The 26,824-nt window shown below is 54.7% G+C and overlaps 1 protein-coding gene across 2 annotated transcripts in view; it reads left to right on the forward strand.

The window, feature by feature from the left end:
* The window catches only part of ANTXR1 (ANTXR cell adhesion molecule 1), a 197,444-nt gene that overhangs the window by 115,233 nt on the left and 55,387 nt on the right, over window positions 1-26,824 (forward strand). Inside the window, exons 13-14 of one of the 2 annotated variants that reach the window (XM_072768664.1) lie at window positions 7,893-7,988; window positions 22,458-22,499. In XM_072768664.1, the coding sequence (XP_072624765.1) occupies window positions 7,893-7,988; window positions 22,458-22,499 (138 nt within the window). The remainder of the gene's footprint in view (window positions 1-7,892; window positions 7,989-22,457; window positions 22,500-26,824) is intronic. The other variant, XM_072768665.1, reaches the window with a different exon arrangement.

The raw sequence follows: 26,824 nt of genomic DNA on the forward strand, positions 1-26,824 counted from the left end.
GTCCTTCCGTGACACAGACCTTAGAGCTTGAGTTTGAAGGAGGATGGCATCAATCTCCCCTTAATCGCATACGAGTGACAGGTTATCGAAGTCCTGGTGGTATTATTCACATAAGGCATAAAGTCCTAAGATTTGCAGCAAACTAGAATTTGCACGTCCAAAGGATTGCTTCCCCTTCAAAATATTTACCTTGGAAAGCCGTGTCCTTTCTCCAACAACAGTGTCACGAAGCCAACTGTCTTCACTCCTGCTTTGAAACGAGCTCAACATCGAAGTCACGGAATTTGAATATCCTCAGTAGGGGAATAGGGACACATCGTCATTTGATATGAAAACAACCTCTAAAAGTTGTGGGAACCGGGTCTGATGAATGGTAGTTTATCAAGCCGGGAACCTCCTTGGTGAAAAGCGAAGCATGACTGAGAAGGTATAAGAGTTTCTTGTTGTGGCCTATGAATTGGTTTCAAAAACGGTTCCAAGGGAGGCGTCTCAGCACTGCTTTGAGCAATGGCTGTATCACTGGAGGGTCTCCGGTGTCCAAAGCCACTACGTTGGGAGGGAATTAGATTCATCTGGATGTGGGGGTTTTGCTACGCTCACTACAAGAACGGCCTCATTACTTCATGGCCAAACTTTTTAAAAGGAGTTCCACTAGCGCTTAGGTAATTCTCACCTCATATTTTATTCTATCCTGCCTACTTTGCGGGTTAAGGGATCCAGTGTCTTCAGTGTCTATCAATTTTATGGCTACTTGTAGCCCAGATCACTGTCAGGTAACAGGAATGAATCATAACAGGAATGAATGAATCATAATCATGTAATTATGTTTTACCAACATCAATATTTGATCACCTGTAATGGGAGCAATTAAACTTCCCATTGGGAAACCCACTTGGGTTTCCCTTTCCCCGACACGGGTATGGACATCCAAGGGCCTGTGGTCTCCCAAATACCTAACCTGGGGCCACCCACGAACATCGTAGCTCCAGCCACAGTAAGCGGGAGATTGTTTACAGAAATCAAATTCGTTGGCCTAGGCCAAGGCCAGGCACATCACTAGGAACACGATGTGGGCGTAGAAGCAAGAGGGAATCACAAGGGACATCACCTCTATTGAAGGATGGCTATGTGTCAGGATCTTTACATCTCTTATCCCATTAAGGATCAAATCAACCCCGGGAAGCAGGAATTATCTCAACCTCATCTACGTAGCAAAAGGGAAATTTAAGAGACGTTGCGCAACGCATTTAAAATCTGCATATTAATAATTGGGAGAATTCGGATTTAAATATCCTTTCCTGATTCTGAAGAATTCGGATTTAAATATCCTTTCCTGATTCCAAAGCCCCAGCTCTTTGCAGTGAGGTTAGTGAGCTGTTTCCAGCGGAGGGGGATGTGAGCAGCCTCGGGGGACGCTGACTCCAGTGCTGTTTCTGCACCCACTAGCTGTTAAAAGGCACTAGGCTCCTCGATTCTAACTTCCCTCCATCTAATAAATACTTGAGTGACAGGTCATTTTATGTTTGAAAGGCTGTACTGTGTCTCAGGGTCACAAAATGAGTAAAGTCGGACTTGTGTCCTCTAGGGGCTTACAGTTAAGGGAGAGAGGTGAGCACCTAGTGATAGGATTTCTGTCATGCACGGTAGATGCTGACGTAGGGCACACACCAGAGGTCACTGCTAGTGTTCACTTGTCTGTGCTTAACTACAGGTCTGTCATTGCACAAACCAAGCCCATCTTGTATGCCAGTCCTTGCAGAGGGCCTAGCACATAGTAGGTGTTCAGTGAGAAGACAAGATAGGAGCGAATCAAAAAAATAAATAAATAAATAAATAATAAATAAATAAGATAGGAGCGAATCGGGGTTGCCTGAGCTAAGACATGAGAGATGAGAAACAGCCTCCCCAGCATTGAAAGGACGAAAGGGTGTTTCAGGGGGAAGAACACGGGAGAACAGCCCGGCAGGGTGTGCACAGGTTCACTCTTGTCAAAGCACGAAGTGTAAGGAGGGAGGCGGAGAGGAGAGGCGGTCGGAGAAGTACAAGGCCCCTCGCCGTGAGGACCCGAGGACCCGTAATGGGCTCTGGGGATTCCATGGACGCTCTGGAATCGTCATGCAAATTTGTGAGCCTGTGTGTCCATGTGAACGTGTCCTTTTCTGACCAAAGGGGTGCGTCCCTTTCATCGAATTCTCGAACGAACGTTAACGGAACCGTGCAGACAAGGAGGAGCTGTTAGAGCTTTCAGGGCAGCGTTCCGGGTGGATGACTCTAGATGCCGCCGCAGACGGTGGAATTGGGGGCAGCGAGACGGTGGTGGGGAATGAGAGCCGCCGCTGTCTAGGAAAGACGTAATCTGTTCGGACCCTCATCTGCAGTGTCCAGGGGAGCAGACGGGGACACGCGCAAGAAGGGCTCAGGTCGCCAAGTCCTGCCGCGGAGTGAGGAGAGGAGCGGAGCAGGCCTGAGCGGGCCAACAGCGGGCTCCGTTTGACCTCGTTGATGTTCCGGCATCGGTATGACCTGCCAGGCAGTCGAAGGACCCTGACCGGAGCGTCAGGAGAGATCTAGGCTAGGGATGAAGAGGTCAGTCCTCGGCCCCGAGGTGAGAGTCCCACCTCTGAGAGGCAGAGAGGTGGCCCGTGGAGGAGGGCGCCAGGGGCACAGCGCAGCCAGCTGCGCATCCACGGGTCGCACGACATCGTCCGTTACGCACTGCCGCTGAATCGTGCACTTTTAAAAATGCCTAAAATGGCAACTTGTATCTTTTTACCATGATGTTTTTAAAAAGATTTTATTTATTCATGAGAGACCCACAGAGGCAGAGACACAGGCAGAGGGAGAAGCAGGCTCCATGCAGGGAGCCCGACGCGGGACTCGATCCTGGGTCTCCAGGATCACACCCCGGGCTGCAGGCGGCGCTAAACCGCTGAGCCCCCCAGGGGTCCCACCATGATTTTTTAAAGCAGATTTAGAAAGCAGACACGCTCCGAGCAAAGTGAAAACTATATACCTTTCCAAAAATAAAACAAAACCAAAAAATGCATCTGTGGCCCATGGAGCAGCCCGTGAGGAAGGTGGATAAGGGGTAACCGGATAGGGGGAAGGAACTCAGGAGAGTCCGTAGGGTCTCACGTGCCAGGAGAATAGAATTCCAGTAAAATGCAGGGCGGGTTGGGTGGAGAAGTTAGATAATCGCTGAAGTTGCTTCCAGAAATAATAGTCAGAATATATAAGCTGTGAGAGAGGGAGAGAGAATCTTGGTCTCTGGGGCTTGCTCATCCAGAACGTCTCCGCGGCAATAAAATGACTTAAATTTCATCTTACAAAATAAAACCTGCCCACGGTCCGCCAGTTTTGTCTGGGCAGGAAGCGGAGCTCGGCCCAGCTGCTGGGGATGCTTGTGCGTTCCACCCCGAGCTCTGGAATGTGACGCCTCCCAGCGCCAGCTGCGCCCCCGGACGGGGAGGCCTGGAGCTGAGGGGCCGCAGCCAGCCGGGGGCGCAGGGCCCCCCCACCCCCCACCCAGGGCCTCCGCTCTCCCTGGAGGAGACGAGTCTCTTTGTCTCCGCACGTGTCCCGCTCACCAGGTCGGCCTCTCCGGTGCTGGGAGCCAGCAGGTGGCCGCGTGGTTGTGCTCAGAGACCAGGGTGGCCCCGGACGAAGGGTCGCTGTCCCCGAGGGCCTCCCCACAGTGCCTCAGATGGTCACCTGGAGAGGAAGCCAGGAGGAGGGGGAAGAGGAGGAGGAGGAAGGGGAGGGGGAGGAGGACGAGGGAGAAGAGAGGAGGGGAGGAGGGGGTGGGGCTCGCCAGTCCTGCCGCGGCCTGTGGCATCCATCGTCCCTCACCAGCCAGATCCAGGGAAGTCGCATCACCAGCTTTTGAGAAGCTTGAGCGGATCGCCAGCTATTTTCTGGTCGAATCTCTGGCCGCGTGTGGCTAAGGGCCCCTTGACGCGCAGAGTAACGCTGCTGACTCACTGGTTCGCGGGCCGCGGCCCAGAGCAGCCTGGCCTGGCGCCGTGAGCGCCGCACACCTCGGGGAGCCCGTGTTGATGCTCGGGGTCCGCAGACCCTGGCGGGGAGCCCTCGGCTAGGAGGCCGCGCCGTCGCCAGACCCCATCGAGACGGTCGCGAGGGCCCGTCCTGGGAGCCGTGAGAGGAGGGGGTGTCGGAGGGGCCGCCGCGGTGAAGCCTAGGATGCCTCATCTGTGCGTCTCCAGGAGCGAGACGCCCCCCAAGTGCTACGTGGACCCCACCGGTCCTTCCTTATTGTCGGCTAACGACCGGCCGAGCGTGGCGGTGAACGCGCTGGAAACTCAAACCTGGGATGGAATCGGTTTCCCCACGTCGCCGTGGGCCTGGGGCCTGTGCCGGGAGGACCTGGGGCGGCAGCAGGGGCGGCAGGGGCAGCCCACGGGGGAGCAGGGCCGAGCCCGCCTGCCGTGGGATTTAGGAAGGCTTCACACTCTTCCCTAAAGGACCCGGTGATCGTCGTCCCCACGACTGGGAGAGGCACCACCCCACGCGCCTTGCGGCTCCAGTCACACAGCCCAGAGCGTCCCCCCCACACCGCCCACCGCCTCCTGATGAATATTTTTCTAATCAAAGAGCCATTTTGGTTTTTTTAGACTTTGTTTTCACTTTCTAAGCAAAACAAGAATTTAACTCGTGTCGAGGGTTAGGCTGCCGGGACGAGAGCAATGGTGGGAATCGGTCTTTGGCGGCCTGTCCGCTGCCTTGCTCGGCCTCTGAACTCTTTCCAGCGCTCCCAGTACCTGCGCGGGGGCGGCCCTGCGTACGCCGCCGACACACACGCCGCGGGCTAACGGGACGTCTTCACGCGAGTGGTCAGTCCCACGGCACGCGGGTGATCGAAGCTCCAAACCAGGATGCTTGGGGGGGGGGGCTGCGCTGTGGGCTCATCCCTCGCTGACTTCGCTCTGAAATACAGCGTCACCCGTGTGACCCCTTGATCCACACTGGGCCACGGGCCGAGGCTTCCCTCGGAGCAGGTGCAGCCATTAAAAATATGGTTTAATCTCTCATGTGGACGCTTCAGGCCTAGTCTTTAAAGGGCAGATATTTCTCTCTCTCTTTTTTAAAAGATTTTATTTATCTATTCATGAGAGACACCGAGAGAGGGGCAGAGACACAGGCCGAGGGAGGGAGAAGCAGGCTCCCTGCAGGGAGCCAGACGGGGGACTCGATCCCAGGACCCCGGGGTCACGCCCTGCGCCGAAGGCAGATGCTCAACCACTGAGCCCCCCGGGCAGCCCTAGAAATAATATAATTAAATTCCTAAGGTAGTTGATGAGAGTCACAGGGGCTGCCAAGGGAAAGCTGCTAGCGTGTAGAGCAGCCCCCGGCTCGCAGCGAGCGCTCCGTATAGGTGAGTCGTGCTAATGACAATCCTCCTCCTCCTCCTCCTCGTTCCACCAGAATGTGAGTTCCTTCAGAGAAACCATCTGTGCTGTTCACCACCTGGCAGGTGCGGGGTGCGGGGGGTTCGCTGTTGAATCACACTCGGCCCCTGCACGTGGGTCCCGCTTGTGCAGCCTCCCCGGCCGCCCGCGAGCACCTGGTCTGTCCAACCGCGCCCTTCCTCCCCGCTCCATCCTGGGCGGAGCAGACCCACCCGCTGGGAGAGCCAGGGGAGAGCCGCCCGCTGGTGCATCAGGTGCATCTCGGTGCTGCCGGGGTTCCCCCCAGGGCACAAGCCTCCTCTCCCCTCGCTGCAGTGGGAGGGGGACGGGCAGGGCGGCGCTTGGCCCCATAGCTTCCGTGCCACCCGCCCGCTGGCACCTTAGGGCGCTCCTTTGTCCCCCCGGCCGTGCAGCGGGGCGGCTGAGACTTCCGGTCTCCTTTTGGGGGTGCAGAGCCTGAAGGTTTAGGAGTCACCCTCGACCGCCCGGGAGGCTGGGAAGTCTGCTCGATGTGCTGCAGCGCTCGCGTCCACGCCCTGGGCCCCCGGGGCTCCCGCCCCACCCGCCGCTGCACCTGCCTCGAGGCCGCACCCTCCCGGGGACAGTCGGCCTTCCCAAGCCCCCGCCCGTTGGACCAGGATACTTAGCTCCTGGCTCTTCGGTCCAAGACATTCCAGGGACTCAGAGCTGCCTTTAAACAGCTTCCAGGGATCCCTGGGTGGTGCAGCGGTTTAGCGCCTGCCTTTGGCCCAGGGCGCGATCCTGGAGACCCGGGATCGAATCTCACGTCGGGCTCCCGGTGCATGGAGCCTGCTTCTCCCTCTGCCTGTGTCTCTGCCTCTCTCTCTCTCTCACTGTGTGCCTATCATAAATAAATAAAAATTTAAAAAAAAAAAAAAAAAACAGCTTCCAGTAGCCCCGCTGAGCCCCAGGAGTGGGAGGGAGTCCGGTCCCAAGGGTGCCACTGACCTGCTGCGCTCACCCTCAACAGGCCACCCAGCCTCGGGCCTCGTCACGGGCTGGGGGCTGGGGGCAGCTCCGAGCCCCTCATCATGCGGCCCGTGGTCCCCCCTGGAGACAGACACGGGCCAAGAAGATCACGGGTGTAACTTTGAGGGCGTCACGCACTCCTGTCCCCTTGGAGCCCCTCCATACACCCGTGGGTCCTCCGGGCCTGGGTAAGGGCCTCTGGGACAGGAGAGCTCGGACGCCAAAGTAGGGGGGCCCAGGGATGGATTTTAAAAAACAACTTCAGTAGTTTATCTTCTTACTACTGATTAAGAGAAAGAAAGAAAGAAAGAAAGAAAGAAAGAAAGAAAGAAAGAAAGAAAGAAAGATTTTTTTTAAGATTTTAAAAAATTTATTGATTCCTGAGATACACAGAGAGGCAGAGACACAGGCAGAGGGAGAAGCAGGCTCCCTGCGGGAAGCCCGACGCAGGACTCGATCCCAGGACCCGGGGTCACGCCCTGACCCCAAGACAGACAGACGTTCCACCGCTGAGCCCCCCGGGCGCCCAAGACCGATTTTTTTTTTTTTAAGAAAATTACATAAACCCACTATCTGCGAAACCACTATAAATATTTTAGCACAGCCCCCTCGGTCCTTCCCTCTCACTCCTGACCTTTATCCAGGAGCCCAGTCACTATCAGGAACGCTTTCGCGTGTCGTCTCAATATCGCTGGACAGCAGCGTCCACACGGTGGCCAGAGGCTCGGTGGCCGCACCAGCAGCCACTCCCTCACTGAACAGGACATGGAGGTGCCAACGTGCCGACTACCGGGGTGGGAGGGCTCCAGGAGGGGCTCCCGGCTGTCCTCAGAAACAGGACGTGACGGTCGCGCCCGTGACAGTTGGCTCCGCGCCCTGCCCGCCCCCACCCACATCCCCCAAAACTCCTTCCCTTTCCGCTGCCTGCGGCCGGGTTGGGCGGGGGAGACGTCAGTGTGTCCCCTCGGGCCGGCGGCCCTGCCATCCCGACCCGACGGGGACCTCGGTTTGCTAGAGGTTAGCAGCCCTCGCGGGCCCGGGCAAGCACGCGAACTTTCAGGACCAGGCTGGGCACGCTCGAAAGGGGCAACGCTCGTCCCGGGCGCCCGCCTCAGCCCCTGGCCCGAGCCTGGCAGCGCTCGATGACTCAGCTGCCTCCGCCCTGGCCTCTGGGGTCTGTGTCGGCCCCCGCCCCGAATCCGTGTCCCCACCCCGTGCTGTGCGCTGGCTCTGGGCCTCGCCCGTGGATGGGCTCCGGAGGGGGGGGGCCGAGCATGTGTGGGGTGAGTCCAGGGCGGCGGGGCTGAGGGCAGGTGCAGAGGGGGAGGATGTCACCAGCATGGTGGCCCCGGGAGCCGGGCCTTCTGCAGAGAGCTGGCCACGGGGAGCGTGTGGCCCACGGGGCAGGCCGGGGCCCGGGTGGCCACAGCGCACAGGCCGGCCCGCTGCTGACCGTCCTCTCTCTCGGCCCCACAGTCGGACGGCTCCATCCTGGCAATCGCCCTGCTGATCCTGTTCCTGCTGCTGGCCCTGGCTCTCCTCTGGTGGTTCTGGCCCCTGTGCTGCACCGTGGTAAGTGCCCCGAGCGCCGCCCCCGCGGCCCGGGCCCCGAGCCCAAGGTGACACAAGGCCCGCAGGCCCGGGAGCCGGAGACGGTGACCAGAACCTTTTTGAAGGGGTCTAGGGGCAGATGCTCCTACAAGGGAGACCAAGGTGGCGTAGGCCGCGTGGCTCGGCGGGCGGCCGGTCGCTGGGGGTGGTGCGGGCGGGGGTGAGACGGTCAGTGGGCACAGCGTCCCTGTGGCCGCGGGGCTGCAGCGCTGAGGATGCTGTGAACCGTGTGTCAGACGTGCCCACGTCACGCGTGCAGAGTTGCACCAGCCAATGGGCTTCCACGGCCACTCTGGCCTTGGCAGCCGGTCGCCCACCTGAGACAGGGCCTCCTCCGGCCCCTTATTTCTCATAATAGTAAGTGCCCCCTGCTTCGCTCGCGGTAGCTGACGTCCGCAGGCCGCGTGCCCTGCAGGCCCTGCCCGGGTCTACGCACTCGGGCTTCAGGGTCCGGGAAACCCACCCCGTCCCCGTCACAGTCACCCGTCAGGAGCCACCGCGGGGCCGTGGCCGGCGTCCCCCCTCCCCCCCTCCGCCGACAGCCTCGGGCCGGGTCGCCCGCTGTCACCTGCTGCACCCCAGCGAAACGTGGCCGCTCATCCGCTCAGGCCCTGCGCCCCCGACCAGGGGAAGTCCAAACAGTCATATCCAAATAAAGGGGAAAAACCCCAACGCCCCACTTTCCGAGCCTGCTTCCCCCGCAGACTCGGAGCGCGGCGAAGCCCTCCGGCCCCTCCACCGCCCGGGGTGTGCAGGGGACACGGTCCAGCGGGTCACACGTGCGTGCAGGAGCTGGACAGGTGCCGGCCTCAGGTGGCAGGTGCAGGCCGCAGGGCTCCGCGCTCCTTCCCGCTGTTGGTGGCGGGTTCGAGGCGGTGCACAGGGAAGGGAGGGCAGGGGAGGGGAGGGGAGGGCCGGGGCGGCCGCCGCGCTTTCCGGGCCGAGTCCAGCACAAGCATGTTCCCCAGCCTGAAATTCTGATGGGAAGAAACAAAAAAATTCAACGACTGTTTGCAGGGGGCTCCAAAGTAGGGGCAGCGGGTGGTGACCTCGCAGTGGCACCCGGTCCCCCACCTGGTCCCCTGCCCAGTCCCTGCCCGGTCCCCAGCCTGGTCCCCCCACCCGGTCCCCCACGTTGCCCAGAGCAGATGCCCGCGGGCGGGACCGGCCCTGCCAAGGGCTCAGGGCACCGTAGGCAACCCCTCGGCGTGCAACGAGGAGAACCAGGCACTGACCTGACGGCAGAGGCGAGGCCGGAGGAGTCAGCGGCCACCCCCCGCCCCAAGCAACGGCCCCACATGGTACCTACTGCAACAGGAGTATGGGGCCGCGTTCCGTGAGGCTGCATGGACCCTGGCGGGCGTGGGCTGCCGTGGGGTGCTACTGAGATACCACGGACACGGGGCCTAGTGGAGGCCCGAGGTCTGCGACGAGGGTCTCAGGTGGGTCACGCATCCGGACGTCCGCGTGGACGCAGCACTCGGCGTTCTTAGCTGTGGCCGCCGTCAGGCCCGTTACTCCCTCTCCCCCCGACACCCCCCTCCGGCGATCACAGTCCCGTCTGTTTCTAGGACGTTGGGGTTTTTTGGTTTTTTTAGATTCCACATGTCAGAGCATCCCACAGTACTTGTGTCGCTCCGTGTGACCTGCCCCACTCGGCGCGATGGCCTCAAGCTGTGTCCAGGGGGCTGCGCGTGGCAAGAGCCCCTTCTGTATCGCGGCTGGACACGCTCCGTCCGGCGTGTGTGCCCGGTGGTCTGTACCATGCAGCCGTCTCCCCCATTCGCCCGACGACGGACGCCCGGGCTGTTTCCATGCCTCGGCTCCTGCGAGCAGCGTCGCGGCCTGCGGAGGGGCAGGTGCCTCTCCAGGATGATGATTGCGTCTCCTCCCGAGCTCCCCCCGGGAAGTGGGCCTGCGGGGTCGCACGGGAGTTCTATTTTCAATTTTTCCAAGGAACCTCCGGGCTCCGATGTCCATCCCCACCAGCAGTGCCCAAGTGGTTCCCTCTCGCCACGTCCTCGCCGGTGTTTGTTATCTTTTGTCTCTTGATGGTGGCCGACCGTTCTGACCGGTGGAGGGGATATTTCACTGTGGTTTTAATTTCCAGGGAGATGTCTCTGAATTGATGTCTCACGTGGCTGGAAGCAGTGTCACCCAAGGCCAGATTGTTCTTGCAATACTCAAAATATTTTTCAATGAATTTATCCGCTACAGCCCGTGTTGCTTCGGAAGGAGGCCAGGATGTGCTAATGCGATCTGATTTCGTGAGTCCCCGAGGATTCCTTTACAAGGAAAGATCTTGGAGATTCATTTTCCTGTTTATGGTGTCTATGAAAACTGCCCTCGCCCCTATTTCTGAAAGCTGGCCAGGGCTCTGCTGCTCGTTACACCCCCCAAAAAAACTACTTGTTGACCCCTGGCTTTCTTGAAGAGTGACGACATCTAAGGAGACAGGATAAAGTCATGTGTTTCCTAAAGGGAGTGCACAGGAAGGACGGCAAACATCACCCCACCACCACCGCCACCACCACCATCCCAAGATTCTGGTTCAGAGGATGCGGGAAGTTTCTCTCCCCTGCGGGCAGCATCCCTACCCACAGTCCCGGGGCTGGCCCAGGGCATCCTTGTGCAGGATGGTCCTGAGACCCTCCCCTGTCATCCCCCCCCACCCCACCCCACCCCAAGTGTAGGAAATGCCCCATGACCTGGTACTACAGCGGCTTCATGATGATGGGGAAACAGGCAAGGAGCAGAAGGGCCTGGTGAAATGCGGAGTATGAGAGGCTTGTCTCCCTGCAGAGTCTCCTCCGGGAGCTCGATGCACAAAATATGTAACCACCTATAAGGATCCCCGCCCCAGCTGAGCCAAACATTAACCCTTTAGTAGCTGCATATGGGGCAAGGGTGGGGGCCCGTCCACAAAGTCCTGGGGCACAAGGGCTATTTACTAATGATCATAGAGAGCATTTTAGAACATAATGACCAGGAGGACCAGACCAGACGTAGCGGCGACTGTCAGGCCTGCCCTCTGCCTCGGCATCCTTGCTTCCTGCCGACCCTGTCTGGGACAAGATACGAGAAGAGTGGCCGCCCCTACCCGTCCACTGCCTCTGCCTTCCCCGAAGGAGCCCCCTCCCTCTGGGCTCTTATCCTCCTGCTAGATGGAGCCTGGGGGGTAACTTAGTGCCCACAGAGCACGGGGTAATTAATCTCTCAGTCGTGACTGATGGAGAGAGAGAAGCTATTGGCCAGACCCTGGATCACAGCCTTTTAGTGTTTCCCAGCTTGGCCCTGGGGATCCACAGGTAAACCTTTGACTTCTAAGACTCCTACCTGTATTCACTGGCGCAGAAACGCCCACACGAGAGAGCGCCGGGCTTGGAACTGTACCCGCTGGGCTTATTCGCATTTGCAAAAAGGGCCAATATTTTACCAGAAAGCAGTAGAGTCCTCCCTCGGTTCCACAAGGGCCATTGCAGTTCCCCTTCGGTCGTGCGCTGGCCACTCCATCTACTCCTAAGTTGGGGCCAGTATTATTAAAATCTCCCAGTTGAACTCAAAAAAAGAAGATAAGGAAATGAGAATGAGAAGAGGGTCATGGAACAAAACAAACAGAAAAAGGAGCCAAAAATATATCAGAAGAGTAAATGTTCTGAATGGTGTGGGTGTGGAGAGAAAACCGTTGTCGACAGTGAGTTGGTGATGTGAGCGCCCCAGGCTATTCCAGAAAATCTCATAAATTACATGGATGTTACGCGTCATGTTGTAGACGCGTCAGATTCCATCACAAAAGGCACTTATATCTGCCTCTTAAGTAAAATCGTAGACATGTGCCCGTGTTGTTGGGAGGTTAATAGGGCATCCGGAAGCCCATAGAAAAAGATCTTGTTTCGTTTTGCCAGATGAAAAAGTTCTGGAAATTGGCTGCGTCACAACGCGAATAAACGTTAACAGTGCCGTGAACCATTCCCTTAAAAATGGTTAAGATGATAAGTTTTAGATTTAAGATGATAGTTTTAAGACTTTAGGATGATCCTAAGTTTTAAGACTTTAGGATGATAAGATTTTCTAAAGAAAATCTTTAGATTAAGATTTAGATGAAAAGTTTATGCATTTTTTAAGCACGCTTAGAAAGAAAACAAAAGAGATCCAGTAGCTATAAAGCTACTGTTTTCATAAAATCCAACGAATCAAACCATGCCATTTAGGTGTGATCAAGTCACTGTATTTTTGTTCAAATAAAGGCAAATATTTTTACTCCGTTTGTAGGGAGAGGCTAGTGTGCATGCATCCAGAGTTCCTCCCTCTATAGAAGCAAAATTCTGCTCTCTTTTGTTTTCAGTGTCTTCGTACATGTCTTAGGGAGAGTTTTTAAAGCAGAGCACAAAAGATCATGTTTCGTGCACTTTACTGAATCTCAAGAACAGTTCAACAAATTAAGTCCCTTCGACATCTCCGGTGACAAACTGCGAGGGACAAATACTGATCGGGAAGTCGATATGCCTTATTGAGGTAGAACTAAAGTCTTCAAAGAATGCTTTCCGGAGTTTTAGGCGTAACGTTTCATGTGCAGGGCCGGACAGCCGAGTTTAACATCAGCAAAGGGATTTACCGAGAGTTTGTTTAATAGAAACCCGGCTGGTGCCAGCAACCCCTTAGGCATGCATCTCGGGCCCAGACTCCTCATGCTTCCTGGATCCCTTTCTAGCCGCCACCCATTCCCATCTGGACACTCGTCACTCTGCAGCTTATGAGATTCTTTCTGACAGGCGCACAGCCCTCTGCCCTGGCCTGCCCTCCCCTCTGGAGCTCCGCACCCCACACCCCACACCCCCAGTCGGTCCTCTCTCCGCCTTGCTTCGTGGCCTCCCTCGTCCCTGCCAGCCTGGCCTTGCGACTTGCCTTTAACCCACCCACCCGCAGCCCCAGGCCTGCGGGGCGAGATGAAGAGAGGCAAGCTGTCATTAACGGGGTTAATGGGGCTCCACGAGGTCTCTTCCTCTTCACTTCCGGGATGGGGTGAACCCCTTCACCTTAATTTCCTCACTTGTAAAATTTGAAAATTGGAACCATCTCGCCTCTAAAGTCCCTTCTTTATATTCTAACCTTCTGTAAGTGAATCCACTCCTCCCTTTCCGAGAGTCCCTGGCCTGTGGTTCTCAAACCTGGTTGTACATTGGAACGACCTGAGGATCACATGGTGTAAGGAATCCGGGACAGCACTCCCCAGCTGTGTACCATGGTGTACCACGTGGTACCTACAAGACGTGAACAGGTATCCTGGAGAACAGGGGTGTTTAGACAAGAAGTTTGAAAGACACCGTTAAACTTAATTGAATGGCTGTCTTCACTGTAGGACTTCTCAGAGCGTTTAATGAGGTAATTTGTGTTGTGAGGGTCCAGACTTATTTTACCCTGGAACCCTTCCGCGGCCTATCCCCATCTCCCCGCCCTTCCAAATACCTGTTGATGTACTGACACCTGGAAGGGCATGAATATTCAACCAAAGACTGTTAGGGAAACGTAGCCAAGCAGTGGAAAGAGCGGATTCCTGAGCTCTGAGATGCGGTCTCTTTCCTGGCCCGCTCAGAGGCCGCGTCGGGGCCAACAAGCTTGACGTGCTGTGAACGTCGTCAAGCCTCCCTTGTTCTCTGTGTGCCCTGCGCAGATCCCATAGGCACCGCCTGTGGCTGGAATCACCTTGCCCGGAACCTCGGCAGCCCAGACAGCCCTTCCCCCAAGCCCCAGGGAATCTGAATTCATGGATTTCTTCTGTTTCACTTAATAGAGTTTTGCAGTGACCGTGACATGTCCTGTGATGGAGAATATGCACAGCTATTCTTCTAAGTGGTCATGTGAGCCACGGAGGCCTGATCAATAAGGAGTCCACGCCTGCCCTCCCTGCTCTCACTTTAGTTACCGAGGCGCTCACCCTAAGGCAAATCAGGGAGTTAAGTGTTAAGAGAAATGAGTCAGGAGGGCCAGAAACATTTGAAATTTGAGTCCCGAATGCAAAAAAGAAAAAAGTTGACCTCATTTCTTTGCAAATTTCTTGTGCTACATTCTAGATCAACACCCTTGGCACTATAGCCTTTGCTAAACTACAGTGTCCAGTTCCTGGGGCCGGGCGGTACTTGGCCGGCACTAACCCCCTCCAATCAGCTGAGAGGTTTCCATGACATTTATGTTGTTCCTAGAGTAGAAAGATCCACCTTTCTGCCACCAGCTAGCATTTCATACTTCCTGGTTGTCTTCCATATCAAGATGCCCATTTTCCCTTGGCTTTTGAATTTTAACGAGAAGAACAGTTATGATAAAGTTAGTCTAGAACTTAGAGCAGGAGAGCGAGCATCCCCTTCCACTTGTGATATTAAAGCTCCTCTTAGATGGCGTTCAGGGCTCGGCTGGCATTTCTTCTTGACACAGCTCCATTCTGATGGCTTCTCCTCACACAGAACCTGTGAGGCCAGAAGGCCAAAAGTCTCAGGATAACAAGCAGCGTTTTAAATCTAAGACCCCAAAAAACGTTGGCCATCCACATACGATATTTATTGGAGCCAATCCCTCCGAGCATGCAAGAAACAAACATTGTGAAAAAGAAATTACTTTTGATGGTAATACAGTGAGGACTAAATAGCAAAACGAAGGGGCGGAGGGGCGGGCAGTGAAAAGCTCCTAGAAGAAAAAATAATAATAAAATCTGTTTCAAATACATATCCAGGCTTATAAGAAAATCGAGGACATTTCCGGGGCCAAAACAAAGAAAGATCTGGAAATCAGATGGTTTGTTGACCCTAAAGCAGTAGCAGTCCTAGGGGCGGGAGGTTTTCTGATCTCAATAACCTAGACATTTCGTTTAATAATAGTCTTATATAGGCCCATAAAAGTGTGGGAGTTGGAATGGAGTCCTCTGCCTAAAGCTGGGAACTTGTGTAGAAGGATGGGCCTTGGGTTTGGTGTATGTGTGTGTGCCCCTAAGAATTCAAAACTATGACCTCTGTTTTAGAATTCAAATGTCGAATCTTACCTGTGGTTCCGTAAATGGCACACTAAGAAACATGGTCAGTTTGGAAGTACTTAGGAATCTGCAGAAGGAAACTCGAATCCTCTCTGGCAGATTGAGTCCTCAACTCAATCCTCACCGGATTCCCGTAGGTAAATGCAAACGACCCATGAGCTCACACTCCAAAATTACCAAAACCCAAGAGATATTATTACTCAGATTCCTTGAGGTTTTACAACACAGATGGAAAGCACAAAGACCAGAAATTAGATAAGGAGGTCAGGCACAGCCAGCAGGTCCTGCGTTCTCTCCAAAGCAAACAACAGTTGTTAAATAGCAGGTACATCGAAAATTCTCCAAACACCATCATTTCTCCTATAACATGTGTTCCTGAAAATATCCCCGCATGATGGAATTTTTGGCCTCACAAAAATAACAGGACTCATGGGGGCAATGAGTTTAGAGCAGAACATCCAAAGCCATGCAGTCTAATAAAACAACGCACTTTAAAAAAATTAGTAATTAACTCCATGAAAGTGCCACCATGTTGAGCATCCTAAGTCCTTCGTTTAAATTAAGCTACGGTAAACCTACCACTTTGCCTTGATTTGTAAAAAACAAACACCCGCAGTTTCCCGGTGCATGTGAGTATGATGGAGCGCTGTGGCTTTGAGTTAGAGACAGGACGGAAGGAAGGACATTCCTAGGACAAAGTGTCACGACACCAGAGGTGGATGGCTGTGACTCATTGTCTTGTTATTCCTTCTGCACCAGCTTAAAATAGGAATCCAGCTTCTGTTGTGTTGCCAGGCCCTTCTTTTCATAACAAAAAGGACTATGTGTGGGACTCTAAGACCGAATGGCATGGAAGTTCTCTGCTGCTCATGGCATCAGAGCCTTCTTCATCCAGGGCGCATGCCTCTAATCCTCTTCGAAGCAAACATCCACCCCGTTCTCCTTTCTTTTGGTTCTTCAATGCGGCCTCTGATGAAGCTGGGTGCGGGCACCCTTGCTCCCCTTGGTCTCCCGATGCCCCACCTTCTCTCGTCGCCTCGTGAGCTTCTCCTCCATCCGCATAAGCCTCTCCTTCCCTCAGTCCCTGGGCTCTTAGGACCAGGACAGAGGCTCGGAGCTCAGCGCACACGGCATGGACGGCGGTGGACGGGAGTGAGAAAACGGATGTGGCGTGTGGGGTTTTGCATCTCCCTCCAGGTCACTGCTGCCAGCTGGGCAGAGTCTACACATTCACCCAAGGCTACTCAGCGGCACCAAGTATAAGCCCCTCACACTTTGAAAAGTTTAATGTTGTGCTGTGTGACTTTTACCACACAGAAAATTAATACACACATATGACATTTCCACATACATCTATATACACATACATACATATATATATATATTCTCCTTTAGCTCATGAAAAATCAAATTTTGCAGTAACATGATGTCATAGTTTACTGATTTTATGCCCAGTTACCTACCACATGTGAACAAATTCACATATTACATACCTTGTGGTCCCAAAAGAGACTGTACTTGTCACTTTCAAATTTTCAGGAAGCCTTATTAGAAATTGAGTTTGGGACACAACGCTTGGAAGGCGGACTCTTGAACTCCAGGCGACTGAATGTATTTGGAGACTGGGGTTAGGGACTAGAATGGGATATAGATGTGGCCAGTAAAATACGGCAATTAATATAAATCCCACCTGTGACCCTAATGAGAGCCTCGTGATGTATCTAAGTGTCACAGCCGCCTCTCGGCGGTTGGCACTGGTGGTGTCTTAACTAGTAAAGAAGCCTCTATACGGACGGTTGAGAGGCCAGGCCTGAATCTTGCGTCACTGGCGTGCTTATTTGAAAGGCGAGGAAGTCTAGAATACTGAGGAATGCTTCCTTTACGGTCTCCTCCGCAGCAGTGCACGCCCGGTGTCCCCAGAGGTGGGGACTGAGGAACACCCCGAGCCACGTGTCGGAGACAGAAGCTGGCCAAGCACGCCCGTGTCTCCTAGGGCCCGGGGTCCAGTGCGGGAGAAGGACACGCTTCGGTGAGCCAACTGCCGACGGTGCGCACCGCCGAAGCTCGGATCCGTGCCCCTGAGACCCGGGGACCCCCATGGCTGGGACCACCCTGGGGCTCGGTCCAAGCTCCGGGCCCTGCGCTCTGCACACGGATGCCGGCTGCAGGGGGCAAGACAGGGCTCGGGAGCAGAGCCGGGCGGCTCCTTGGGGCGGTTCCATGTCCCCAGAACGGGACCCTCCAGCTCTGGCGGTCCCACGGGTCCCGACAATAAAGCAGGGGACATCCTGATGTTTAGACTGGAGCGCTTTCAGAGCCGGTGTCCTCAACAGGAAGGTGTGACCTGAAGCAACAACACCCCCCCGCGTATCCAGTCGAGGGCAGCGCTGTTAGGAGGAGGCCGACTCATGATTCTCGAGGTGTGGTCCCCCGGCCGGAGCCCAGACGTCATCGGAGGATTCGTTAGAAATGCAAAGACCCCGCTCCAGACCTGCTAATGAGAAACTGTGCAGTGCGGCCCCGAAACCGAGGTTTTAAGAAGCCTCCTGATGCCCCTGCCCCCCAGCGGAGTCTGACGCTGAGCTTGTTCAAATGCGAGGACGCGTGCCGACTTTTGTTGACAGACTAGTATTTTTAAGCAGTTCTCTTGACCTTTGTCCGGACGGCACCCTCCGTGTAAGGGGGTTGCAGGAGGTGCCTCTCGCCCGGCTCATGTGAGAAAGGATTCTGAGTCACTAAATACTGTCTACGGAGAAGGGGATCCCGGAGGCCCCCAGTTTTGTCCCACTTCTCATGCCATTCGATGAGCGTCTGTCTAACATGAGCCTCTGTAGCGTGGCCTGCACCCAGCTGCTGTCACAGAGAGGAGACGGGAAGGATACGCAGGAGAAATGCAAAGTCGAGATGGTGGGGACCGTGTGGGCATAGCCAGGCCTGGCATCCTCCTGCCCCTCGTGAGCGCGCTGACCTCACGCCTTTAAGTGGAACATCTAGTGTTCCTCTGGGCTGGGAGAAGGGAGAGGCGCCTGTGTTAAAAACTGGGTGGGCTGCATTCTGCCTCCCATTGCACCGGACGGTAGCAGGAGGTTAGCAAGGGCACACAAGTGGCAAAGGTCAAAATATACAAATAAGGAGCAAAACTGGAGGAGGGGAGGGAACAAGCAAAATAAACTCAACAGGTGCTTTTATTTCACCTTAACATTTTATGAAATTAATTTTAAAAGAGAGCATTAATTACAGAGACCCAAACAGGTGACATTGGCTCGTAAAACCAGAGTGAAGTTCCCAGGCCTCGCACGGGATCTGGGTGTACATCATCCTCTTGCCGTGTTCATACCAGGCCAGCTCGGAGCCCACGGCGTCCTCGTTCCCACTCCCAGTGGCCAGATTGAGAGGTGTGCGTGCAACTGTCATTCGTTTTGACTCAAGGAGAAGTTGCCAGTAAGATTCCAGTTTAATAAGATCCTATCTGATCTTTTCTTTCCTTTATCCGTGTAACGGTCTATCAAATCTGGCCCTACCTCATGTCTGCCCAAACAAACATGGCTAAAACTGGTAGGAGGAGACAGAGGCGTTTTTCCGGTTCACGGCACAATTTCAAGGAATTCTCAGATAGCAAAGAAACACGGATAGAATTCAAAAGTCCACATGCTGTCTCATTTTTTTTATCTTCTCTGCGTCACCAGTGCAACCTTCAACGCAGGAGGATCTCTAGGCTACTTCTCCTGAGGAAGCAAATGGTCACCTTCTGCCCATTCAAAATATCCAAGCTAAAGATGCTAGTAAGTGCAGGAGAGGTGCTGGCCTCTGGAGAAGTACGAAAATATCCCCAGATTTGATCCCCGGCACTCCCATTCCGTTCCACCGGATTATCCTATAAATATGTTCATTGAGTGTTGTCCTTTGAGACACTGTATTACGGAGTTCTTCAACCTTGCCATCTTCTGCTTGTCCCTCCCAACGGGGAGAAGATCTGATGCACCCACTCACGACCAAGAGGAATCTCCCAGAACCTTCTAGGAGAGGAAGTGGGCCCGGTCAGGCCTGTGCTTGGCAGCGCTCAGTGCTGATTCTAGTCTGCATTCTCGTTAGGAATAAACTTTTTTGAGTCATACTAGTTGGAAACCAAAGAGTTGCTGGATTCGTCTGTTACTTAGAGCTCAAAGTGCTGCAAAGGACACTGGGTTATGTAAGATCCCACAGAGGAGAGGCTGCCTGTGTGCTGTGAGGTCAGGGGCGACTTCGAGGGCAGGTGTATATCCTGGTGATCGATCTGAGTCGATGCGTCAATGTTAACCTGGTTATGCACAGGGACGAAGTAGGGCTGGATAGAAAGCACTTAGGCTGCTCGTGTGAAGCCGCAGAGTGCATGGAAGGAGCAAGAAGGTGACCAAGAGGATGGAGCACAGAAAGTTAAGGGGAGAGTGGAGGGGGTTGAGGAGGAAAGGTGGGGGCCGCACCATGCAGGCCTCGGGGGGTGGGCGCCGTGCATGTTTTATCCTGTGGGTCCTGGGCCGCTCTGTGCCTCAAGGCTACTGTGGTACCGCAGGCTCAAGAGCAATGCGGCCTGTTGCCCAACTGCTCTTCCAGGCATGGGCCTGGCCCTCCAGAGGGTGGAGGTGGAGACGGCCAACGTGTCCCTGTGCTCAGAGCGCTCTGAGCCCATGTTATGCCCTTGGCACAGGGGTTTGGCTCACTCGCAGAGAGCCTGTCTAGCTTCATGACTTGGAATAATCATGTAATGACGTCAACCTCGCCCGTCTGGATCATTCTTTGAAATGCTCTGCTATCCTATGGCGAGCTGCTCCCTGTCCCCGGGGAGGACCGGTGGCGGTAGAGCTTCAAGCAATGGCAAGACTCCTCCACGTTCCTGCTCAAAACCCCCGGCACCCAACTAGTAAGGCCGGACAAGAGGTGCCTCATCCTGGTTACCTGGACACGGTGGCGTTTTTCCAGAAGCTCGCGTGCCCCTTAACAGTGTGTCAGCATGGAACCTGGGATTACAAATTAGTCCGTCCTTGACTAATACTTAATAAGCTGTGTACTTTGGCATTCTCTTGTGGGCCCCCCTTGGGACATTGCTAGGTGTAGAATTCAACAAATACTAAGTGACACCGAATGGCAACCACAGTTGCGTCGGTCTGAGTGGTAGACCAGTTGCTGCACTTCCTGGCTGGTGTCACATGCCGACGTGTATGCGGGGAGACATCCCGCTGCCAACCACCCTGAAGTCCCTGGGCACTGTGAGTGCCCCGGACCACTGTCTGAACACCAGCCGCCTGCCCTACTCATTCTATGGAAGCCACCCCGCATGGTCATTAGTATGTTAGTATATGCAGGGGGTTAAGTGACACCTTCATTAAAGGGATAATAGAAGCGAGAGATGGAGAAAGGAGAAGAGAAAGAAAGGGGAAGGAGAACAATAATAATAATGACATGCACCATTCATCAAACACCCCCTCTATGCCAGATGTCTTACAAACGTTATTACTCATCATGACGCTACGAGATTACATTACTCCCACTTAACAGATTAGAACAGTAGAGCTCAGGGAGGTTCAAGGACTGCCAGATCTTCATCATCAGAAAAAAAGCAGGCCTGGGAGTCACATGAGACCACTGCGCCGTGCTACTTGCATGCAGGGGGTGGGGAAGCGGCAGCGCTGGGAAGACAAACGCTCAGCTGCTCTACGCGGAACGTCCGTATGCCCAGCGTATGTGCCATGCGCACTGCCCACAGCACTTGGTCAACATCTGTCTGTGTTTCCTCAATATCCTGCTCTCCCTCTCACTTCCCTCCCAACCCTGCCCTAAGAGAAAAGATGCGTTCCAGATTGCTGCCCCCAGCTCCTCAGCGTCTCCCCCCCCCCCCCAGTTTCCTGTTTGAAAAATCCTCACCGCCTCGGGGACGGTGGGAAGTCAACACTGGACAGTAATGGCCCTCCCCAGAGATTTCTGTAAGGATTTCGGAGCCAGTGTTGAGTGGGTGAGCAAAACCATGGCTTCACGCTTTCCAAAGACCCTCAGCAGACTTCCCACAGTGGCCAGGAAGTGGGGGCAAATGAAATGATGGCTTGGAACCCCAGAGGCCTTAACCTCTCCCTCTTAAATTAATTGAATGCCATCCTTTCAGATGACTAGAGTCTCCATTCCCTGGCTGGTGCTACTATGACCTCAAGTCAGTAGCCTGTCTCAACATACAGAGATGACACTACAGATGATGGTAGTGTGGGTGACAGCAGTGGGGATCAGAGCCCCAATGAGGCCCCCAAATCCTCCAGGCGAAGGAGACATGCGTTCAGGAGGGAGAGGTGAGGAAGACCTGAGGCCCAGTAGGAGCCAGGTCAGCAGCCAGGAATGCTCTCCATCGAGAAGACTGAGGATCCGGTCAGTCCTGTGGGCAGTGCGTGAGCACCTATCCTGGCACTAGGACATATAGAGACATGTAATGAGCTCTCTATTCACCAGAATCTTCCAAGGAAGACGCTGCATGTAGGGGACCCAAAATTCTAAGCTTGAGGTAAGAGGAGGGAGGCTCCAGGGGACGCGGTGGAGTCCCAGTAGGTCATGGCCAAGCTGCTTTGTAAAAGACTCAATCCTGTTAACTGCAAAGGCTTTCCTGGTACGAACGAGCTGTACAAGCTGGGGACAAGCAGGAGGAGCCACTGCTCGCTGTCACCCAGCTCTCCTCCTCCCATGTGTCCGTCGCCCTCTCGTTGCTTAGAAGGGGGTCTGGTTGCTTTCCATGCCCAGAGTGACCACATAGCTCTCTTCAGCCCTGATGATGGGCAGGTTGCAGAACATACTCTTATAATATCGTCGTTGGCATCTTTGTACCCCTTAAATGTCAGGGCCCTGAAAGAAACCCCCGAAGACCCCCTGGTTGCCACCCTCTGCCGGGAATTGGTGTGCCTGACCCATCATGCCCTCCCTCCTTGGGTGGGTACCATTCGGGGCCAGGGGCATCAGCGAGACCGCCAGCACCCTGGGTGCGGGCCATAGCTGACCCATCTGGGCAGCACCATCTCCTCTCATACCTGCACGTGGTTGCATGGACAGATACAGGATTCGACGCACGGATGACTGGATGAATGTAGGAGTGAATAAATTTGCAAGACAGCAAATTTGCTACCTGGGCGGTGAGAGAGGAAACTGTCACTGGAGGAACATTTTTTTTGTTCTCTGTATAAAGCAGGCACCACTGAAAGGGGAACCCAGGGTCGGGATCACGCTCTAAGTAACTGAGCTCTTCTGCCCAGAAGGACACATCATGGCACGGACGGAGCCGTCCTTGCAAGGGCCCATCACTGTGGTGACTACGGCCACGCTCCCAAGGTGCTTCTAGAGAACAGGTCACCAGAGATTTCCACTGACTTGTTCTTTCTTTCTTTCTTTTTTTTCTTTTTCAGATTATCAAGGAGGTCCCTCCGCCCCCTGCTGAGGAAAGTGAGGTAAGTGACTGGAGCTGGGTGCAGCCAGGTGGGGCGGGTGGTCAAGTGGAGCAGAGAGCTGGCAGGGCTGGCCCAGCACTCAGGCCCCCACAAAGCAGAGCTGAGTCGGGCCCAGGCTCCCGCTGCACCTGAGGGAGCAGGGAGGGCAGCCTTGGGTCCTTCCCGAAGCTGAACCGGCAGCCGCGGACCGAATGGTTTGGGAGGGTTCTCCACCTGCAAAGGTGCAAACACAAGGATGCTCCTCGATACAGTTTTCTCCTCTAAGACAGGCCCTTTAGGTTTCTCTCTTCCCTGCAGGGACCTATGCTTCATGTACGTAGATCAGGGCACATTTGATACATTTTCCAAACAATTAGGGATTCCAGGAACAGCCCGCTGTGGAGGTATTCCATTTTTCTTTAAGACAACGTTACCTAAAGATTTGCCAGGCCGTAATAAAAATATATTGGCGGATATGCTAATATGCTGAACTTGCTCTCCTCAAATCCTCATCATTTAAAGGAGGAGAAAGCATCTTAGACTCTGCCACTAATTGGCCACCAAGCAGTTCTGGTGCAAGCTTGGCCTGGGGTAAAACCTGGCAGAGACGTTAAAGGCTGCCGGTGGGAAGGAGCACCCCGGGCAGGAGCACCCCGGGCAGGAGCACCCCGCTGAAAGCTTTCCTGCTCCTCTGAGCACTCCCGAAGCAGCGGGCCTCCCGGGATGCGTCACTCGCCAACCTAGAAGCCAGGGTACGGGACTGAAAACGTAGCAGAGTCAAAAGCTAGAGACGTGAGAATTCAAGTTCAATGCCCTCAGTCCCTCAAGTCTGTGTGCGCTAACCGAGCGCAGCCCCCTCACCGTTCCTGTTCCCCGTGCCTTTGTCCAGTTCCCTGCAGACAGAGAGAATAATGATCGAATTTAACATTCCACGGGGCTGTTCTCGCCTGAACCATATGCTCGTAAGCCAAGGGATTTAATAGCTGCAATCAATTAGAGCACATATTGCTGGAATGCAAACTTTCTGCCCAGAAATCAAGGGAGGAAATTACATTGCTTTGCAAAGAGGAGGGAGGGGGGAAAAAAACCCTCTTTACATCCACAAAAGACTTTCTCTTAATCCTCCAAGTGGCGAGTTCCAGTTTGGCTGTGTTTCTCTTGTGTGCAGCTGTCTCGTGCTCCCAGAGGGAAATAGGGCACGAAGCTTCTGCTTGATGAAGGGTCTCTGTTTGGCCTGAGGTGAAGAATGTTCCCTCCCCCTCCTTTGTGTTCAGTTAGGGGCGTTTAGTTGTCTCTCTTTCTTCTGGTGCTGACTTCGCGTTTGCCTTTGGAAGGTGGCCTGGCAACCGCTGTGGCCGAAATACGCGGGGGGACTTAGGTGCGAGACTGTGGGATATGACTGACCCAAAACCACCGAATTTCAGCTAATATTTCTATAGAAGTCCTGCTTTCACCTGAAGAAGACACACCTGGTTTCTGAAACAGAAGGACAACCTTGGGGGACTCGAGGTCTAAAGGGTTGTGTTAGACCTGAAGGGTCTGGCCGGGGCGGGCCGCAGGCTGCGCTGATGATCACTCAGCCTGTGGGTTGGCTCTGATGGTTCCTTGGTGTTGGGAGTCAAGCAGCCCGTATCTCCTTCTTTTTTTTATTTTTTAAAGATTTTTATTTATTTATTCATGAGAGATACAGAGATAGAGGGAGAGGCAGAGACACAGGCAGAGGGAGAAGCAGGCTCCATGCAGGGAGCCCGACGTGGGACTCGATCCCGGGTCTCCAGGATCATGCCCTGGGCTGATGGTGGTGCTAAACCGCTGAGCCACCCGGGGATCCCCCGAATCTCCTTCTTAAGACGTTTCAGCAGGAAAAAAAAAAAAAAAAAAAGAAAGAAAGAGATTCCCCCAGGGAACAGATAACATAATTTAGCCCTACAAAGGATCTTACACCGTGCCCTGAAAATCACGGTCTGGATCTAGACTTCTAGAACCTTCTCCTCGCCAGCTTCCTGCATTCACATCCCACCAGCCCTTCAGGCACAGCTCCTGTGCTACTTATCTCCACAAAACACACCGGAATTCTCCCCATCAGGACCAGTTTTTCATTTCGGCCTCCTCCGCCTTCCAGAGTACAGGACTGACCTTTTCTTCTGCATCAGAGTTCAGGATCATTAGCCACTTGAAGGTCAGGATCTAAATCTCACTAATCTTGGGCTTATCCCCCAAGAGCTTCTCGCAGCGTGTGACCCTCAATCAATGGCCCTGCCATGTTTGGGAACGGGTTCAGCATTAATGATCCGAACTTCCATCCGTTCTATAAGCATCAGGTCCTAAGGGAGACATCTCTGCTATGTAAATAGCTAGACGCAGAATGAACACGACTTCCTAACGAGCCCCCTCCACGGTGGGGGATATCGAAATGCGTGACATAAAAAAGTGTGAGATTCCCAGCAACCAACACGGATCCTTCTGTTCAAGGAGAAGACAGAGAACACGGACTTGAAATGTCAAGACCTCGATGACAGCAAGAAAGCTCAGTTTTAACGACCAAGGGGGGTGGGGGGGGGGGTTCCTGGGTTGAGCGTCTTCTCTAATTGGCAGCAGAGGGAGCAGCGTTCCCCGCCAAGCCTCCAGCTACTCCAACTTGTTGGCGGTTTAAGGGGGAGCCAGTAACGGAGGGCTTCATCTGCTGCTCTGGTTCCAAGTCACCTTTCATGGATTCCGGGACTATGTGGGGCAGGAGGGCGAAGGCTGGATGCACAGTAGAGGCATTGACAGCGGGCGGCCCTACAACCAACAGCAAGCCCCTGGCGTTGAGTCACGAGCTTATTTCCAGGTTGGTGACCACGCTCGCTCGTCCTAACTTCTCTGTGGCGAGAACTTTTTAGGTGGCAAAACCGAGCTGTGGGAAAAGCACGTAAGTTGTGTAGGGCCAGACACACTGAACCCCTTCACAGCTGGGTCTACAAGGCCAGCCGGAGTAGCCTCCCGTTCTGCAGGGGTTAAGAGCCACGCTACTGCCAGGCTTCGTCTCTCCAGTGGACATGGAACACGCGCTCTCATGCGTGCTCACGCCCACCCACCCCCACACACGTACGCTCCAAGCAGAAGTCCTAGAACATGCCCAGAATTCAGTATTCTCTATTCCAATAGTTTTAAAAAAGGAACACCACTACGGAAAAAAAAAAAAAAAAAAAAAAAGTAAATACACTCTTCTTCGTGTTAGAATCCAGGACAGTCCTGGATCCTTAATCACTGCGCGGCGTGAACAGATATGACGTGGGGTCGTGACATGTTAAATGCAGCTCAGACTGGGAAGCTGGTAGCTTAGCCGCGACAAAGACAAGTGTCGTTGGATTTCTCCGACTTGCCGGTTCGCTGCTAGGAGTTCCTCCCCGAGCTGACACTGAGGGTGACCTCTCGGCTTAGCCCCAGAGACCTCGGAAGAGACGCTTCTACTTGGGGATCTGCGCTGCAGGGCCTGGTGGGCCTGGGAGTTTCGGTGGCCTGGGTCCTATGTCGTCGCCCTCACAGAGCACGCTCTTCTATCGATGCAGACGATCTTTTTGGCAGCTTTATTCTTTTTGTTCTCTTCATTTTTCTCAAAATACAACAGTCTCCGCGGCGGCTCAGCTGCAGTCGCTTGAGAAAGTAAATGAAGGAACAGACGAATAAAGGGCCCTGGCTTGCCTGTCCCGAGGGCGGGAGCTGGGTCGCGGTTCCGCGGGAGGTCAGGCCCACCTGTGTCCTCAGGCTCGGTTCGGTTACTCGTCCCTTTCTGCAGGCAGAGCAGTGCCTCGAGCCCGGGATCCCGGGCATCGGGGGGCATCGGGGAGCATCGAGGGACATCGGGGGGCGTCGGGGGCATCGGGGAGCATGGGGGGCAATGCAGAAGAGCTGCTGCTCTCAGGGACACCAGCGGGAGGCAGGAGGCAGCGCAGTTGGGAGGCTGGTGGAGCGCAGTGCCGGGTGCCACAGGGCCCCCCGCTTAGGGCCCCCCCTTAGGGCCGGGCCAGTGCGAGCGCAGGCTGGGTGGCGCTGTGGGCCCGGAGCAGGGCTGCTGGGGACGGGCAGGCGGAGCGGCACCTGCCACCCGAGGAACGCACTCGCCTCCCCGGCCCGCTCCTGGTCCCGGCCACCGCGGCCTTTGGAGTTTAAGTGCACTGTCCCCAAGGGAAGCCAGCCCGCCCCAGAGGCTGCGGTGGCTCCGGGCTCCGCGGGATCCTCCTCTGGCTCCTGCCCTACCCCATGTCCTCACCTGCTAACCGGTGCCCACCCCCACCCCAGCACCCCTCACAACACCCTCCGAGGCCCAACAGTGCAGGCGCAGGTTAGGGTGCAGGTACCCCCTC

Source organism: Canis lupus, chromosome 11 (assembly GCF_048164855.1).
Source record: "Canis lupus baileyi chromosome 11, mCanLup2.hap1, whole genome shotgun sequence".
NCBI lineage: Eukaryota > Metazoa > Chordata > Mammalia > Carnivora > Canidae > Canis > Canis lupus.